Genomic DNA, 16,186 nt, shown 5'->3' with positions numbered 1-16,186 from the left:
ACCTTTGCTGAGCTCTGTATTAGTTCTCGCAGTTTGTAGATACCCTTCTAAGCCAGCTCTTTCCTGTCTTAGTGCAGTGGCCAGGCCCTCCATGACTGGTCTGTTGCAATCGTGCCAGCAGGCTTATTTGCTGGTTTCCCATCTTAAAGAGTGTTCAGTGTCCCCACCATCGATATTTGCTACACACTTTTCTTATATAATTTTGTTGAGTTATTGTGTTTCCCTTCAATTTCTAGTACTTGGTGAGTTTTTACATCATCATTTTAAATATCATTAATTAGTGATAGTAATTAAATATAATTAACAATATAATATTGAGAAATTTGTGTGACTTTCTACTTTATAATCTGTGTAGTAAGATACACTATTGTTGAATTATCCTTTCACTCGTAGATAAACCTTATGTAATATTTTCTGTTCTCTCTCTATATATATTAAAAATTAAGAGTTCACACCAACACCACCATTTCCAATCCAATACCAGAGCTCAATCTTGTTTTTTCCATTTTCACATTTATAGCTCCCTTTCCAACCATGAGAAATCTGGCTTTCATTGTCTTTATTTATTTACTTATATTTAATTAACCTCTCTGTATGTAGCCAGTCTCTCGTTTCCACAATCATCCCCTCCCCCTTGTAGATGGCCCCCTCACCATCTATCTCCGTCTCTGACACCCCATGCCAGGCCACCCGTCACATCCCAGCCAAACTCTGGTGCAGCCAGTGGACGTTCTTCACCTTCATTCAGTCTGTACTTATTTCCTTATTCATTGGTGTCTTATTTTCATCCTGTCTTTTATTCTTTTGTCTAGCCAATCTGCATTAATGGTTTATTTCATTAACCTTTTTGAAGAGTAAGTTCAAAACTTTCTTAATTTTCTCTTTCTCTCATCTTCTTTTGTCCTCTATTTTACTGATTTTTAGCCTTATTTTTCTTATTGCCTTACTTCTTGGGGTTTTTTGTTTGTTTGTTTTAATTCACTCTTGTGGGAATTCCCTGGTTGTCCAGTGGTTAGGACTCTGAGCTTCCACTGCAGGGGGCCTGGGTTCGACCCCTGGTCAGGGAACTCTTAGTTCTGGTGCAGCATGGGCAGAAAAAAAAAAAATCACTCGTTTCAGTCTTCCTGTTTGTTTTTGGATAAATGATTTAAAGCTATACATTTTCCTCTAAGTACTACTTTATCTCCCACAATTGTTGAAAATTTTAATGTTTAAATTTTAGTTCTAAGTACTTTAAATTTCCCTTTTGTTTCTTTCTTTAACTCAAAAGTCATTTAGCAGTTTGCTGTACACCTAAAACTAACACAACATTATAAATCAACTATACTCCAGTAAAAAAATTTTTTAAAAAGTCATTTAGGAGCAAGTTATTTAGCTTTCAGCAAATGAGCAGGAGGTAGGGAGTGTTATTCTTTTGTTTTGTATTTCAGTTATTATTACATTATGGTCAAAGAACTATGGTCTTGATGATTTGATTCTTTGAAATGCTGGCATTTTTTTGTGGCTTCATACATGGTTGAGGGACTTCCCTGGTGGCATAGTGGTTAAGAATCCGCCTGCCAATGCACGGGACACGGGTTGGAGCCCTGGTATGGGAAGATCCCACATGCCGCGGAGCAACTAAGCCTGTGCACCACAACTACTGAGCCTGAGCTCTAGAGCCCATGAGCCACAACTACTGAGCCCGCATGCCACAACTACTGAAGCCCGCACACCTAGAGGCTGTGCTCCACAACAAGAGAAGCCACTGCAATGAGAAGCCTGCGCACCACAAGGAAGAGTAGCCCCCACTCGCTGCAACTAGAGAAAGCCCGCGCGCAGAGACGAAGACCCGACACAGCCAAAAATAAATAAATAAAATAAATAAATAAATTTATTTTAAAAAAAGATACATGGTTGATTTTTACAAATATATATGAATAAATAAGCTACAGCTTATCAATTGTGTAGTTCATATCTTCCTATCTTTGCTTTTTTTCATGCTTGATCTGTCAGTTTCTGAGAGGGACATATACAATTTCTGATTACATTTGTTGATTTATTTATTTTTCCCTTTAGCCCTGTTGGTAGCTGCTTTATGTATTTGAGGCAATATAAATAGATTTATCTTTATGATTATATCTTCTTGATATATTGCTCCTCTTCTCCAAATATAACATTCTAATAGTCTGCTTGTCCATTTTGATGTTTTAAAAACCTTTTTTGTCTGAATTAATATTAAACATTTCTGTATCCTTTTATGCCTCCTGTAGACAGCATACTGCTAAAATATTCTTTTTACAATTTAATCTGAAAACCTCTATCTTTGAATTGGTGAGTTTAATCCATTTACATTTGTTTTACTATTATGTTGGGTCTTAATTCTACCATCTTATTTCATGTCTAGTTTTTTTCCTGTGATCACATACTCTCCTGGGGATCTTGACTCCCTTGGCTAGTGATGTGTACCTACGACAGGGGAGCTAAACCCCTGGTGGGTCAGCAGAGAGGGTGGGAGATACTCTGTGCTGCCGTTTGGACTGAACCACTCTCCACTTGCCACACCCCAGCAAGTGACTCTGCCCCTCAGGGAAAATCCTCATATCTCTATCCCCATCACATTTTCTAAGTTCTGTCTGCCTGGATTGCAATCAGCTTTCCTTTGAAGCATAGGGGGATAGTTGGGGGCCCGGAGGGGTGGGGGAATGGGGGGCGGGGGGGGCACGTGCTAACTCCATATGGCTGGCAGATCTCCCTGCACGTATGCTATATGCACCTACCCCGGCATGGATGAACGCAGCCCTAATGTTACCCCACTGACCTGGTGGCACTGGGCCGGCACTGCTATCTTCTGTTTTCTGGGATGTGATGAAGCAGGTGATGATCCATCCAAAGGTACTATACAGGAGACAGAAAAGGACATGACTGCCTCCCCCTTCCCCCCCATTTCCTGTCCCCTGGGTATGTCACCAAGCATCCATCCCTCCTCCTCACACATCTTCTGTAGCCCAAGTGTTCCTTGGGTTTTATTTTATTTTCTCACTTCCAGGGTTGATTGTGGGGGGAAGTGAGTGGAGCCAAGACTCAGGATAAGTTTGCCATAGTATCTGCCATCAGCACTTTTCAAAAAGCCCTTCTTGGAGCCCTGAGTTGCTGCAGGGGACAGGGCATGGAAAGAGCCCCCATAACCTTGGCTCTGGTGCTCCAGCCCCACCCAGCCACTTTACCTCTGCTTCATATACTGGGGATCTGGGCTAGATTTCACCCAAAGGAAAATAATAGTGCTAAAGTCCGTTAGGTCCTTTTTTATTCTAAAATTCTGGGTAACCTCATCTAGCTCCTTGGCTCTTGGGGACCCTGGGTCTGCCAAAGGCAATGGAGTGCTTGGCAGGAAAGGATTTGCACCCGCGTGGGCCCGTCCTGTATAAAAACGGCTGACGGCCGGCTCCTCCTCCCTCCCCATCCCCTTCCAATTCACAGCAAGGAGGCATCTGTGACTTTTAACCCAGCTGCAAATAAGTAACACTTAGGAGACAAATGAACTGCATTTTGTTCTCAGATAAGGCTTAAAGACTGCTGACGTTAGGATTTTTTAAAGTCAATCTGGAGATTTGTGGGAGAAAACGTCCGGGAGCGACCGGGAGGGCGACTGTGCAGAACATCCATCACAGACCCGCGTGGAGACCCTTGGAGGCCCGGGAGGCAGCAGACGAGCTTGCGATAAGCGTGTCCCCCACGAGGGGCGAGTTGGCGTCACTTCCACAGTGTAACAACTAGCATTGTTTTCCTGCCCCTTAAACAGGAAGCTCAGACTGGCTTTGGGGAAATTTGCAAATAACATTGCTAATGTAAAAATGTACTCCTACGGAGCTTGAAAATGTCACTGGCTTTTCTCCATCATTTACCTTCCTTCTCACCGCCCCTGCCTAGTAAACGCGGGGCCAGCCACATTTGATGCCTCCAACTCGGCAGCTGAGGGTACCGGGCGGCTTGGTGACATCCACAGGACACTGACTCAAGAGCCCACCCTCTACGGGTTCTCTCAGCAGCAAGGGGCTACTGGCAACCTGGCCCCAGACCACGGAGACAGATTAAGGGGGGGTCTATGGGAAGTGATCTAAGACTCCGTCGTCTGAGCACCAGTGGATCTATTCTGCAGTCTGTGTGAGGGTACAGGACCCAAGCCTTGCAGGCAACATCTTACAACGAAATTAGCAATCCTGAGTTAGGAGGTCCGTGTGCGTGAGAACCTCCCTGAAGGCACGCACCACCTGGGAAGGCGTGGGGCAGTCCTGCTGATCTCACAGAGCAGGGCAACTCTGTCTGAGCAACCTCTAGAGCGCAGAGAATCCTTGGCCCGAACCTCCCCTCTCAGAAGCCTGTGTTCACAGGAAGGGTGAGAGGAAAGAATCTAACGGTTATGGGTAAATTTGCTTCATCCCAGGAGGAGGATTAGGAATCAGACTCAGGCAGGGTCTACAAAAGCACAATCTATTTGAGGAGGTTCAGGTGGGATTTATTTTGTTTAATGCACCTAGTGAAAAATGCAGTGGCCGTCAATCACGCCCTTGTGTACCACCTGGGTCCCCTCTGTATATACAGATCTCTTACAGGCTCATTGCTATTTATGCAAAGTCTTCAAAAACTGGGCACACCTGGTTGTGGTTTCTAACTACCCTTTTCCTACTAAAAAGAATCAGGTATCCTCGGAGAAATGCCTGAGTCTAGGTTAGGGACAGGGAAAGTGTAAGATGAATCTGGAGCAAGCACCTTGTCATATCAGAAAGCAAGGGGGACCCCTGTGGTCATGTCCAGAGGACACAGGATAAAACCCAAATAGGCTCCCACTGGCCTAAGGTGGACAATAGGGGCATCACAGAGAACAAGACTGCGCTGAATTGTTACACATCATCTATGTTAAAATTCATGAGTTTATAATGATACTAAAAAAAAAAAACCCTCACTGGCCACCTTTGGAGCATGCTAGAGAACCAAATCATTATTCCGATAATGGTTTTTTAAAAAGTGTCTTGTGTGCACTGTACCTTGGGGTATAAAGGATGAAGGAAAGTTCTTTAGAGAAGACTTGCACCTAAAAAGTGTAGAAATAATGACAGAATCTAAATGAAATCATGGATTTCATGCCTAATGATCATTAGCTAAAACCATTAGCTGATGGGGAACTTTATGATAGAAGTCAGACCCTCAGCACCCAAACCCACAGATCGATCTTAACCTCACAAGAAAGAGAAAATCTGACACTGGGTCCCTCCTGATGTGATGCGGTAGGATGTGCACAGAAACGCTGTGAGATATTCCTGCAAAAAACTGAACCTGCATGTGACCAAGCACTGCTGTCTATTCGTTTACAGGACTGAGAGAGATTGATAGTTTGTTAAATGACACCAACATTTAACAGCACCAGTACTATTGACACTTTGGGGTGGATAATTCATTTAGAAGACTTTTAAAAATGTATCAACAAATATAACATATGGGCCCTGTTTGGACCCTGATTCAGAAAAACCAAATATTAAAAAAAAAAAAAAAATTATGAGACTATCAGGGAACTTCGAGCACTGGATATTTGATCATATTAAGGAATTATTTGTTTCAGGTATGATAATAGAATGACGGTTGTTTGTAAAACACCCTTGTCTCTTAGAGATACATTCTGAAGAATTTATGAAGAAGCTGTGCAATATCTCAGATTCCACTGGACGGCAGAGCAGAGTCGGGGAATATGAAAGACACAAGACTGGCTGGATGTGGATCATGGTTGAAAAGGGGTGATGGGTACACGGGGTTCATTATACTATTCTCTCCACTTTTATATAGGTTTAAACTTTTCCATTGTAAAAATTTATTAGGAAAAAAAAAAAAAGTAGTAGGGCACAACTGCCTGACACAAACTCTAAAAGGCTTCCCGGCTCGGCAGGGAGCAGTGGTCTGGAGCTGGCGCCGTAGGAGTGAGCGGCTCCTCAAGAACAGGAGAGACCAAGGATGGGCCTGAATCAGAGGCTGTAGGGTCAAGGTTGGTCATTTTCCTTAGTGATGTTATACACGCCGAGGTCAACTACTTTGCTGTTTGCCACGCTGGAGTGAAACTCTGCCAGACGGCGCAGTGATACCCAGAGGAGGCGGCATGGGGGAGAAGCAGCCTCAGGTTCTGTGCCACGAACGATGCTTTCGGGCACAGATAGAAGGCCGACCGTCCTCGGCGCGTCTGTTTAAAAACCCCACGCCCAGCTGAGACTGGGAGGCACCGGTGAGCCATCACCCATTAGCCAGGCCTACGGCTGCAGAGGCCTCCACGCCCCGGAGACAGGACGCAAGCGCCCCGGAAGCCTGGCACGCGCCCAGCTGGGTTTGGAGGCCGGGGGTGGGGTTCGTGGTGAGAGAATGATTTTCACGAGCTGGTTCTCGGCGTTCTCTCCGCGTCCCCACGTCAAGGCGGGCAGTGCGGGGCGCTCCGAGGGCCGGAAGCAGGTGCAAGGGTCTGCCCCGACCCCTGCCAGGCTTCCCAGCTGGACAGAAAAGCCCAGCCCCTGTGAGGGCACATCTTATTGATCCCTCCCCACCGGGGACAAGGAGGATGTGTCTGGTGGGCCCCGGGGCGTAAGAGAGACTTGCCATCCAAAGGACAAAATGAGGAGAAAGCTTTGTGAATCGAACGCCCTCTGTGGTCCAAAATGAGTTAACAACATCTAGACAGAGGACCAAACCTGGGGTACTTCTCCTAGAGGAAAACTTAGCAGTTTAAGAAGTAATTGTGAACCATAAAATACGCTCCCACAGACACACACATGCGGGCACAGGCGCACATTAAAAACCCCTGTCACACAGAGAAAGACAAATATCATATGATATCACTTATATGTGGAATCTTTAGAAAATGGTACAAATGAACTTATTTACAAAACAGAAATAGAGTCACAGTTGTAGAAAATAAACTTATGGTTACCAGGGGGGTAAAGGGTGAGGGATAAATTGGGAGATTGGGACTGACATATACACACTACTATATATAATATCGATAACTAATAAGGACCTGCTGTATAGCACAGGGAACTCTACTCAGTACTCTGTAATGGCCTGTATGGGAAAAGAATCTAAAAAAGAGTGGATATATGTATATGTATAACTGATTCACTTTGCTGTACACCTGAAACTAACATAACATTGTAAATCAGCTGTACTCCAATAAAAATTTAAAAAAACAAAAAAATCCTGTCTCACACACACAGCATTAAGAGAATCCTGGGACAGGCCAACTCTTTCCGTTGTCAGTATCAGTGTGTCTCAAGTTGACATCCTCTGAAACCCCCTCCTCCCTCTCCGCCCCCCGCCCCACTCCCGAGTTCAGCACCACTCAGGGAAGAAGTGCCTGGAACACAGTGATCTGAGGAGGAAAAAGAACGAGGCAGCAGCTCTGAGAAGCAAAAGTCGACCCTGGAAGACTCAGGAAAGAAGCGGCCGTATGTCCACCCAGGTCAGGGCATTAGACAGGAGGGGAGGACACATCTGTCTCCACAACTTCCCAGTAGCTCTTCTAACATAACAGGGGTCACAGGCCCCAGATGGGGACAATTTCCGTGTGAGTCCATGAATGGGTAGTAAACACGTTCACATTTCTTGCTCCTCCCCTGTATTCTTGGAACTGAACGAGCCTCTTCAAACAGCCTTCCGGAATCCTGTCCATTTCCTCATTTCCCGCCGAGACACTATGGGTGAGCATTGACTTGTTTCCCAGTTATAACCACCCAGAGTCACTCACAGGTCAGCTCCTGCCTCCTGAGTCTGTTGATGAGAACACACTGAAAAAAACTTGCGGAAGAATCGCAAGGCAGCCTGTGATACACCATCACAAGGCTGAGCTCATAACTAACTTAGGATGCATGAGCCAAGGATGACAGAAGCACGCCGACTGCCTTCCTTTATTTCATAATTCAGTGTTTCCCAACCTTCATCATGCAGTTTGGGAAAGAGCTGCCAAAGACCCATAGTTACTTCTCCCAGCAACCTGGGCGGGGAGGCGGGGGAAGTCCCCCTGGCTGGTCACGTGCTGCTTTAGCAGCCAGAGGCCTTGCCCTGTGATGTAGCAACCCCTTTCCCAGCTGAAGGCTTGAATTATTTATTTAAATGAAAGTCTGAAATCAACCCACAGACACCACATCAAGGACAAGCGAGATCCTGTCTCCTCAGTTCCGTGGATCAACCACAGCAAGTCGGTGCGCAGCGTGCATTCGAGGGCAGCTGGGAGCACAGCGCGGCTTCGGCGGCGCGCAGGCCCTGCGCCAGGAGGGCGCTCAGAGAAGGGCGGCCAACTGGAGCGAGCCAGAAGATTTTCTCAGCGTTCGGGTCTCGGTGGAGAACCGGGAAGTGATTGCAAAAACGTTCCAGAAATCCTCTCCATTTCCCATGAGCCCTGAGCACAGGGGGCCCCTTGACAGTCACGGGCATCTTTGTCAATCTGTGACGTGTTGGCCACATTGGCACCTCCGCCCCTGTTGTTTAAAACCAGAGTTCCCAAGTGCCTCCTTCCTACCTCCTCTTATGGGGGACCAGTTGCTCCTGGTCTCTTACGGGAAACCTGCTGTGTGTGGTGCCTTCTAGAAGCGCACTTACCACAGCTGTGGTTTTCCACCTTTGTGTGATTATTTGATTGAGGCCCACACTGAGCTGTAAGCTCCATCAGGGTCAGGACAAGATTTCCTTTTACTCAGCATTGCACTTGCCAGTGCCTAGTACACAGCATGGCACTTGGTAAGTGCTGAATAAATGTTTGTTGAAATTAATATTTATTCATGAGATGAATAAAATGCGGCGCTTCCGGTATTCTCAATGGCTTTCCTTGTTTAACCACTCAGTTGACCAGAAGTGTTAGCTCTGACTAACACCGTCTTCACTTGTAGACTTACGTACACTAAGAACAATGAACAACCTGCCATTTCAAAACCAAAGTCTCACCTTACTTCCCAATTCCCCTAATCAAAATATTTGAAGTAATCATTAGTTTTAAATTCCTATGTATTTTAGACCTACCATATTGGTATGATCTTTCCACGTGCTCTAATATAATTCTCCCATCAATTCCCTAATAGGATTTTTTTTTTCTTTTAGTCTTAATTTACAGACAAGGAAATTGAGAAACAGGAATGTTAGCTTTTTCAGGATCACACCATTAAGTGCCAGCAACTTAGTGTCACTAATGCCGCTCCTATCAGGGGTTTTCCATTCACAGAGTTAGTTCAAAGGCAGAAACAATGCTGTTCTTTCTTCTATTTACGGCCTGTCTGTGGAGAAGGACCATCCATGTGGGAAAGTACAAATTTGGGACATAACCCATGACTACACTTGGCATGTTTTAAGTAAGAGTTAATTCTCTATCATTAAAAAAAAATTTTTTTACCCCCGCCTGCAATCAGAGCTGAATCACAGTTCTAGTAACTCCTGTCATTCACAGCCCCTACTGCCCACTAGGATAAACGGGGTGTGCGTGCACACCCTCTGGGCCACTTTCAACAACTCCCAGATCTGTCACTAACATGTTGCTTCCCTGAGGCCCAACCTGCTTTCAACTACTCGTTAAGCCCCGTACCACCCCTGCTTAGCTTACCTAACGGTGACCCCCACAGGAGACTTTAAACCAGAACAATTAATCAGCTCCCTGATGTCAGGAAAAACACATCTTAAAACGTAGCCAGTTCAGGAAAGGGCAGTCCACCCAGGCTGTAACCTGCCGTTTCATGGGAGAGGGTAAATGCAGTGCAGTGTGAGGAAGACAGAATGAGCGCGAGCTTGAGCTCTGGAAAGAAAGCAGAATCCCCCCGCCCACTCCTGACTAAGGCACATCAGCTAATCTACATGAAAGCATTTTCTAAACTGCAGCATGCAAGTAATATTTATTAACCTTGACATTAATTTGAAGAACATCAGAAACAACAGAGATTTAAAATAGGGATTTGGGAGTCACCTGACAGCTGGAATTGTTCCCATTCATTGTTGACAGTGAGTAGTACCATTGTCAATGGTATACTAGCTATGTACATTATTTCCTAACAGCTGCCTGGGACAGTAGAATAGGCAGAGCTGTTGAAGTTGGTAGCCTGGGGAATCCCCTGGCAGTCCAGTGGTTAAGGCTCAGCGCTTCTACTGCAGGGGGCTCGGGTTCGATCCCTAGTGGGAGAACTAGGATCCCACAAGCCGTGCAGACAAAAAAAAAAAGATGGTGGTGGCCTGGGCAATCAGACTGAGTTCCCAAGAACACCACAGGATCTCTCATCTTAGTATTCCAGGTGCTGGCTAGGCAATGCCTGGCAAAACTAAATCCCCCAGTGAACAGTCATTGAAGGAATGAATGAATGAGTTAACCTCTGGGCGAGTTGCCCAATCTGCAAAACAAGGATAACACCACTTGCCCAGTGTGGTACTACGAGCTTCAAGTGAGTTAATGTTTGGTGTGACGACCCTGAGCAGAGTGCCTGGCTGTGTGAACATTCAACAAACGTCTAATCCTTTCACTTTCTCCCTCCTTCCTCTTTATGGGTCGTTCCTCCTCCCGTATGAGATTGAAACTATTCCATGTGTAAGCAAGAGACCAACATGTGATATCCTGTGCCCCCCACACAGCACGAGAGCAGCACTGCACAGCAGGACCCTGGCCCTGCCCATTCCTCTTGGTTGGGTTCCCAAAGTTCCCCAGGTGCCCGACACAACTAAAGGCCCTGCTTCAGGTTCCTACAGGAGCTTCTGGTATGAGGCACCCTGAGTCATCCCCCCTCTGATGCCCAAACCCTTCCTTCTCCACAAAAGGATCCCGCCCAGATTTGTAAACATAAGCACTGAGTCCTGGTGACCCCATGGCCGTACCTCTCAGAGTTCAGTCCAGGCTCACTATTTCTTTCATGACATAGAATAATGAAAACTAGGCAACAGGCACTCAGTGAATGTTTTCAGCTCGTTTTTCCAAAGTTCAAACTTCCTAACAATTTTTCTCTTAGCAGGACAAAAACTTAAGAGAAATGGGCACCTGGGAAAATGGTTCAGAGAAAAATTCTGGCCCTAGAAAGAGCTTGGGTTCAGTCCTCTTGACACGGGTTGGAAGGCAGCATAACAAAGGAGTGGGGAGCTGGCAGCGAAGAGCAAGGCTGGGTCACGATCCCAGGCTTCAGAAGAGAATGGACCAGCTGCCAGGGCCTAAGTCAAAAAGCAGTGCTTGTTAAAGGCGGGGGTGAGCTGGGAGGCTCCCTGGCTCACGAACAGAGAATGGAGAGAGAACGAGAAGGACGAGGGGAACAAGTGACCTGGGACTCGGGAGTTTGGAAACCACAACAATGATCTAAGATCATTGTCTCTAAGACCGCTCTTGGCCACTAAGCTAGAAAGCCGGTTTCTGCCAGAGTGAGACCTGCTATCTGGAGACATGTGCCTCTGGTGTGGTCACACAATGGACACTTAGCTAACACTCGCGGCTAACTTACGTCATAGGACACAGGATTATATGCAGGGGGTTGTGGAAATACCCAAGCGTATTTAACAGGCCAAACCAGACAGTCTGAAAATAATTATCCACATTGAGTCACAAAGCACTGAAGAAAAACAAAGACTAGGGAAGGTACCCGCCCCCAACTATTACAGCTGTATGGGGAGGTCTGCCGTAAGCCGGACGCATGGAGAAAGTCAGAAGGCTGGCAGACGCTAGTGGCAAAGGGCATTAGGGCACACAAGCTGCGGGAAAGAAGGCTTAAAAGGCAGGTGAGGATGATGTTTTAAACCACAGAAATCAACACCAATATCAAGAAAATGGTATACAAAATGCAGAGAAATCATTAAGGTACACAGACTGGGGCACTCACATAATAAATCCGCATGAATATGTGTTTTATTCTTATAAGTAATCAAGCTACTGAACAAGCTGTCTCCTTAAACTGAGAGGTGCATTTTGTCTCTTGAGGAACATCAGCAGAAGACAGGATTTACTGTGCTGTTAAAGTAAAGGAAAAATACGTACGGTGAAAGTGAGGATAGGAGGTAGGGAGTGAGGTGATTCCCCGCTGTCGGGTGCATGTCTCCAGGGCAAACTGGCTCCCAGGGGACTTCTGTGATTGTCCTCCGCCCGCGCTCTAAACTTCCAGAACAGCAAAGCTGCATCCACTCCCAGTCCTGTCTGCATTAATTCACTGTTCTTCCCATTCAACATGTTAATGTGAAGCTCCCTCTCCAACTTGAACTGTGACCTCTGTGAGCTTTACATGTATTTTGCCTAAATATTTCCCTCATTCCCATCAACTTTTTTCTGAATGTCCCTTTAGTAAGGTAGACAAATGGCAGAGAAACCGAATCCTAAATACCACCTCTTTCAGTGCCTTTTTTTGGCAGGAAGGGAAGGAGTCAGTCCCAATTTCAGAATTCTGGGTTTTGCCAGGTAAATATCATGGAAATTCCAGAACTTTGCTTCAGGGGCTCAAAAGTTTGAACCCTAAGAGTCATTCTCCTCTGGTGCTACCTCCTAAAATTCACATCCATGCCGCTACTTCATGCAGTGGAACTAAAAAGATCTGCATTTTGTTCAGAAGCCAATGATCCAGAAGCGTGGATCAAAGCATCTCTTCAATTTCTCACTTTGTGTTAAACATGTGATTTGGCCAGGAAAAGAAGGGGCATTCAAATAAATTTCTTTGTAATTTAAGATTTGGTAAAAGGGATGATGGGTAAGAAACTGAAACCCAAAGGAACATGATTTAGCATAACTGTATCTCTTAAAACTACACACATATGAAAATAAATGTGCATTTATTTGTATGTGTGTATGACGGTGGAATGAACTGGCCAAGATGACCCCTTCCTTCCACTATAAAATTGATAAACTAGAACTAATTTTTGTTTTAATCTAGGACTAAGCCTAAAAAAACAAGAAATGCCCAGGTGCCATAAGGGAACAAAGAACTCAAAGTCTTAAGGAGAAGGCTCGGGGGCTGGAGATGGGGACAGGAAACGTGGCTTTAAGTCCATGCAAGGAAGAGGGCCCGGTGCACAAAGCACAGAACCGCGTCGTGCAGCCCACAGCCCAGGCAAGCAGAACACGGACCGCCTGCCGGCCCAGAGCAAATCCCAGCTCCTGCTGGGGCCGGGGGACTGCACGTGGAAGTCACCTGCAAGAACCAGCGAACACTCGGCACAACTGTCCTAGTGGACCTTCACCACCGCAAGATGAGAAACAGCGACGGAGGTCCAGACCACTACACCACCTCATCACTGGGGAGACAGCACAGGAAACCTCCAGGTTACTCTGTAGCAAAACCCTGGGACAGGGACAACTCACAAAATAAACAGCCCTTACTGGAGATAAGTTCACAATCCTAAAAACCCCACGAGGAAGCAAACCACCAATAATTTTTCTGCAGCTGAGAGAAAAAAAATGAGCATACTCAAGAACACAGACTAGAGACTATAAGTATGATGAAAATGACCTTTTTAAAAGATGAGAACTATAGTAAAAAAAAAAAAAAAAGTTGAAAAGAGGACAGGCAAATTTTGAAAAAGAATCAAGCACAATTTCAGAAATGAAAAGTACAGTTAACGAAGCTAGAAGCTACAACAAATGGGATAAACAGATTAGACAGGGCTGAGAACATAATTAGTGAGATAAATACTAAGTAACCGAGAATACAGCACAAAGATGAAAAGAGGGCAGGCAAATATGAAAAAGAATCAAGCACAATTTCAGAAAGGAAAAGTACAGTTAACGAAACTAGAAGCTACAACAAATGGGATAAACAGATTAGATAGGGCTGAGAACATAATTAGTGAGATAAATACTAAGTAACCGAGAATACAGCACAAAGAAACCTAAAACATATGAAAGAGGATAGGTTCAATGTAAGGCTAAAAGAAATCCCAGAAGAGAAGAACAGCGAACAGGGATGAGCTAATATTCAACAAAATACGAACATCCAGAATTCTCTTAGTCAAAAACCCTGAGGTGAGAGCTGAACAAGAGGAAAATCAATCTGTATCTAAACATAGTGGTGAAACTAGACCACTGCAGATGAAATAAGGGGGGAAATGTTCACGCTTGTTATGAAACAGTTCAATAATGCAGATACGCAGCCGTAGCCTCCACTGATGGGGAGATGCACTTACTACAGAGAGGCAGCCTTTGAGCCTCTGCCTCCCAGATGCTCTGTGGGAACAGGTGTAGGTGCAGCTCACTTTCAGAAAACTTCTATTTAGTGTAAAGTCTGTCAGCTTAAATCGACTCAACAATCTCCTGCCACATATTCAGGGGCACCCAGCTATGTATTAACTGAGTCCTGGGTTCTTACTCTAAATTTCACTAGAGTATGTAATATTCCTCTGTATTAAAACTGCCGAAGTTTCTTAATGCCTAACTAATTAAAGTGATTCCTATAACCCAACTTATCTGGCAATAAAGTACCTAGAATGAATTTTGATGGCAAGAACCCTATCTTGTGGCAACACTTTTCACAACCAAGTTGGGCCATACCCTGCACTGCCATTCTCATTCTGAAGATAAATCTGTGTGGAGAAGTTATCATTTTATCTGCTTCACCAGACAGAATTTCTAATCCAGCATTTATCTTGTGTCTCCGACGGCACCAGAGAATGCAGTAAATCTGCAGAGCACAGTAATTCTGGGACTTTGTGAGTTATTTTCAAGTGTAAGTTGCTAGTCTTTGTGCAGCTTACTGCAGGAATATTTTAAGAGAAAAGCAAACACTGACTCTGGATTGGCTTCTGAATTGTTATCAACGGTTCATTCTAGGGATGGTTTGGATATTCTGCTTTCTACAAGATGAACTAACTCACTTAGCTAAAGCAATCACAAGATAAATTCTCCAAATGCGTAAAAAATGACACCCTAGTTACCACCATACATAACTACCCCACACAGCACACACCTATTTTCTATCATTCATACTGTACTCCTTTTAATCAGTGTCTCTTCTGTATTTTAAAAGACAGTAAAACTAGATTCTAGAAATATTATCTCCATTTTTTTCCTTTAAAAGGAGTGTCTTCCCCAATTTCTCCCACTGTCCCTAATGTTCCCAAATGGCTTTTTTAAAGAGATTTTGAAAGGTCTTATTGTTAATAAGCTAAAAAATATAAAGCACTGAGCATGATGTCTGGCTCCAAAAAATTAGCTATTATTATTGCTTTTATTAGTGCTATTATTAATGACAACAGAGTACTGAAAACAGGGGAGACCCCAAAATAGTTTGTGTGTTTATGTTCCCCATTGTTAGAGCCTTAAAGAAAAATCTAGTTGAAACAAGAAGCCAAATTATTTTTATCAAAAGTAAAACTGAAACGCTTTTCTCCCCCAAAACATTTCTAAAGTTAAAAGACAGCAGATTAATATTAAAAACAGCTTTTTATTTGTTAATGTCACATAAGAAATTTAAGCAAGTTACACTATCTTAAAAAACACAACTAATGCGTTTTAGGAGAAACCCTTCCCTCCCCCCTCCCCCCCTCCCCCCATTCCCCTTGCGAATTAAGAATCTAAGAGAAGAAGTAACCATAAAACAAAGTTTTGTGGAATCCTTCATCCAGAGTGCTTACATGATGATTAGATTAATATTGCCTTCTTACAAAATTTCTCTTTTCTATTTAAAAAAAATTTTTGTAGCCTTGATAGTTTATTACAAAAAAATTCAGTACAAAAGTTCAATATATTGAAAAATGCTTTTCCCCTCCCTCTCAGCACCGTTATATATAGCAGAGAATAATCAAGAGCAGATTGCTAATCTAGATGGAGCAATCTTCAAATTAAACCCAGACACACAGTGGTTTATTTACCCTCCCCTCCTCATAAGAACTTAAAAAAAAACACACACATACAAAAAAAAATGTCAAAAAATTTGAGGGACCCTTTTCAAACAGTACACAGTTCAGTGTCAATAATTCACATCTTGCAACAAAGTGTATGGATATGATTTCTTTTACAAAACGTTCAGTGTCAAAAAAGGAAATTAAGGCCATCAGATTCGCAGCTTAAAAATTCACGTAAAGGAAATATAAAAATATTCTGTGCTTCTGAGAAGGCTCTGCACTGCATGTAGGTAAGGATTACCATACTTCTTTATTTTGAGGAAGACAGTTGACGTGAGAAGTTTACATAATTGCACAGCTTCTATTGGAACCTCTTGGGGCTCCCTGATGAGGAAAACAGAAAAAA

At 44.1% G+C, this 16,186-nt stretch overlaps 2 protein-coding genes across 2 annotated transcripts in view; one reads left to right on the top strand and one right to left on the bottom strand.

Moving 5' to 3' along the window:
• Positions 1-1,492, top strand: part of MARCHF3 (membrane associated ring-CH-type finger 3) — a 154,486-nt gene extending 152,994 nt beyond the window's left edge. Inside the window, exon 5 of the mRNA XM_061188112.1 lies at positions 1,431-1,492. Within this exon, the coding sequence (XP_061044095.1) occupies positions 1,431-1,475 (45 nt within the window). The 3' untranslated portion in view covers positions 1,476-1,492. The remainder of the gene's footprint in view (positions 1-1,430) is intronic.
• Positions 1,493-15,555: 14,063 nt separating this feature from the next.
• The window catches only part of LMNB1 (lamin B1), a 66,923-nt gene continuing 66,292 nt past the window's right edge, over positions 15,556-16,186 (bottom strand). Inside the window, exon 12 of the mRNA XM_061188110.1 lies at positions 15,556-16,164. Coding sequence (XP_061044093.1) covers positions 16,123-16,164 — 42 coding nt within the window. The 3' untranslated portion in view covers positions 15,556-16,122. The remainder of the gene's footprint in view (positions 16,165-16,186) is intronic.

The sequence above is a fragment of the Eubalaena glacialis genome, chromosome 4 (assembly GCF_028564815.1).
Source record: "Eubalaena glacialis isolate mEubGla1 chromosome 4, mEubGla1.1.hap2.+ XY, whole genome shotgun sequence".
Lineage (NCBI taxonomy): Eukaryota > Metazoa > Chordata > Mammalia > Artiodactyla > Balaenidae > Eubalaena > Eubalaena glacialis.
Note: the sequence above shows the minus strand (reverse complement) of the source record. Positions and strands in the feature narration are given on the sequence as shown.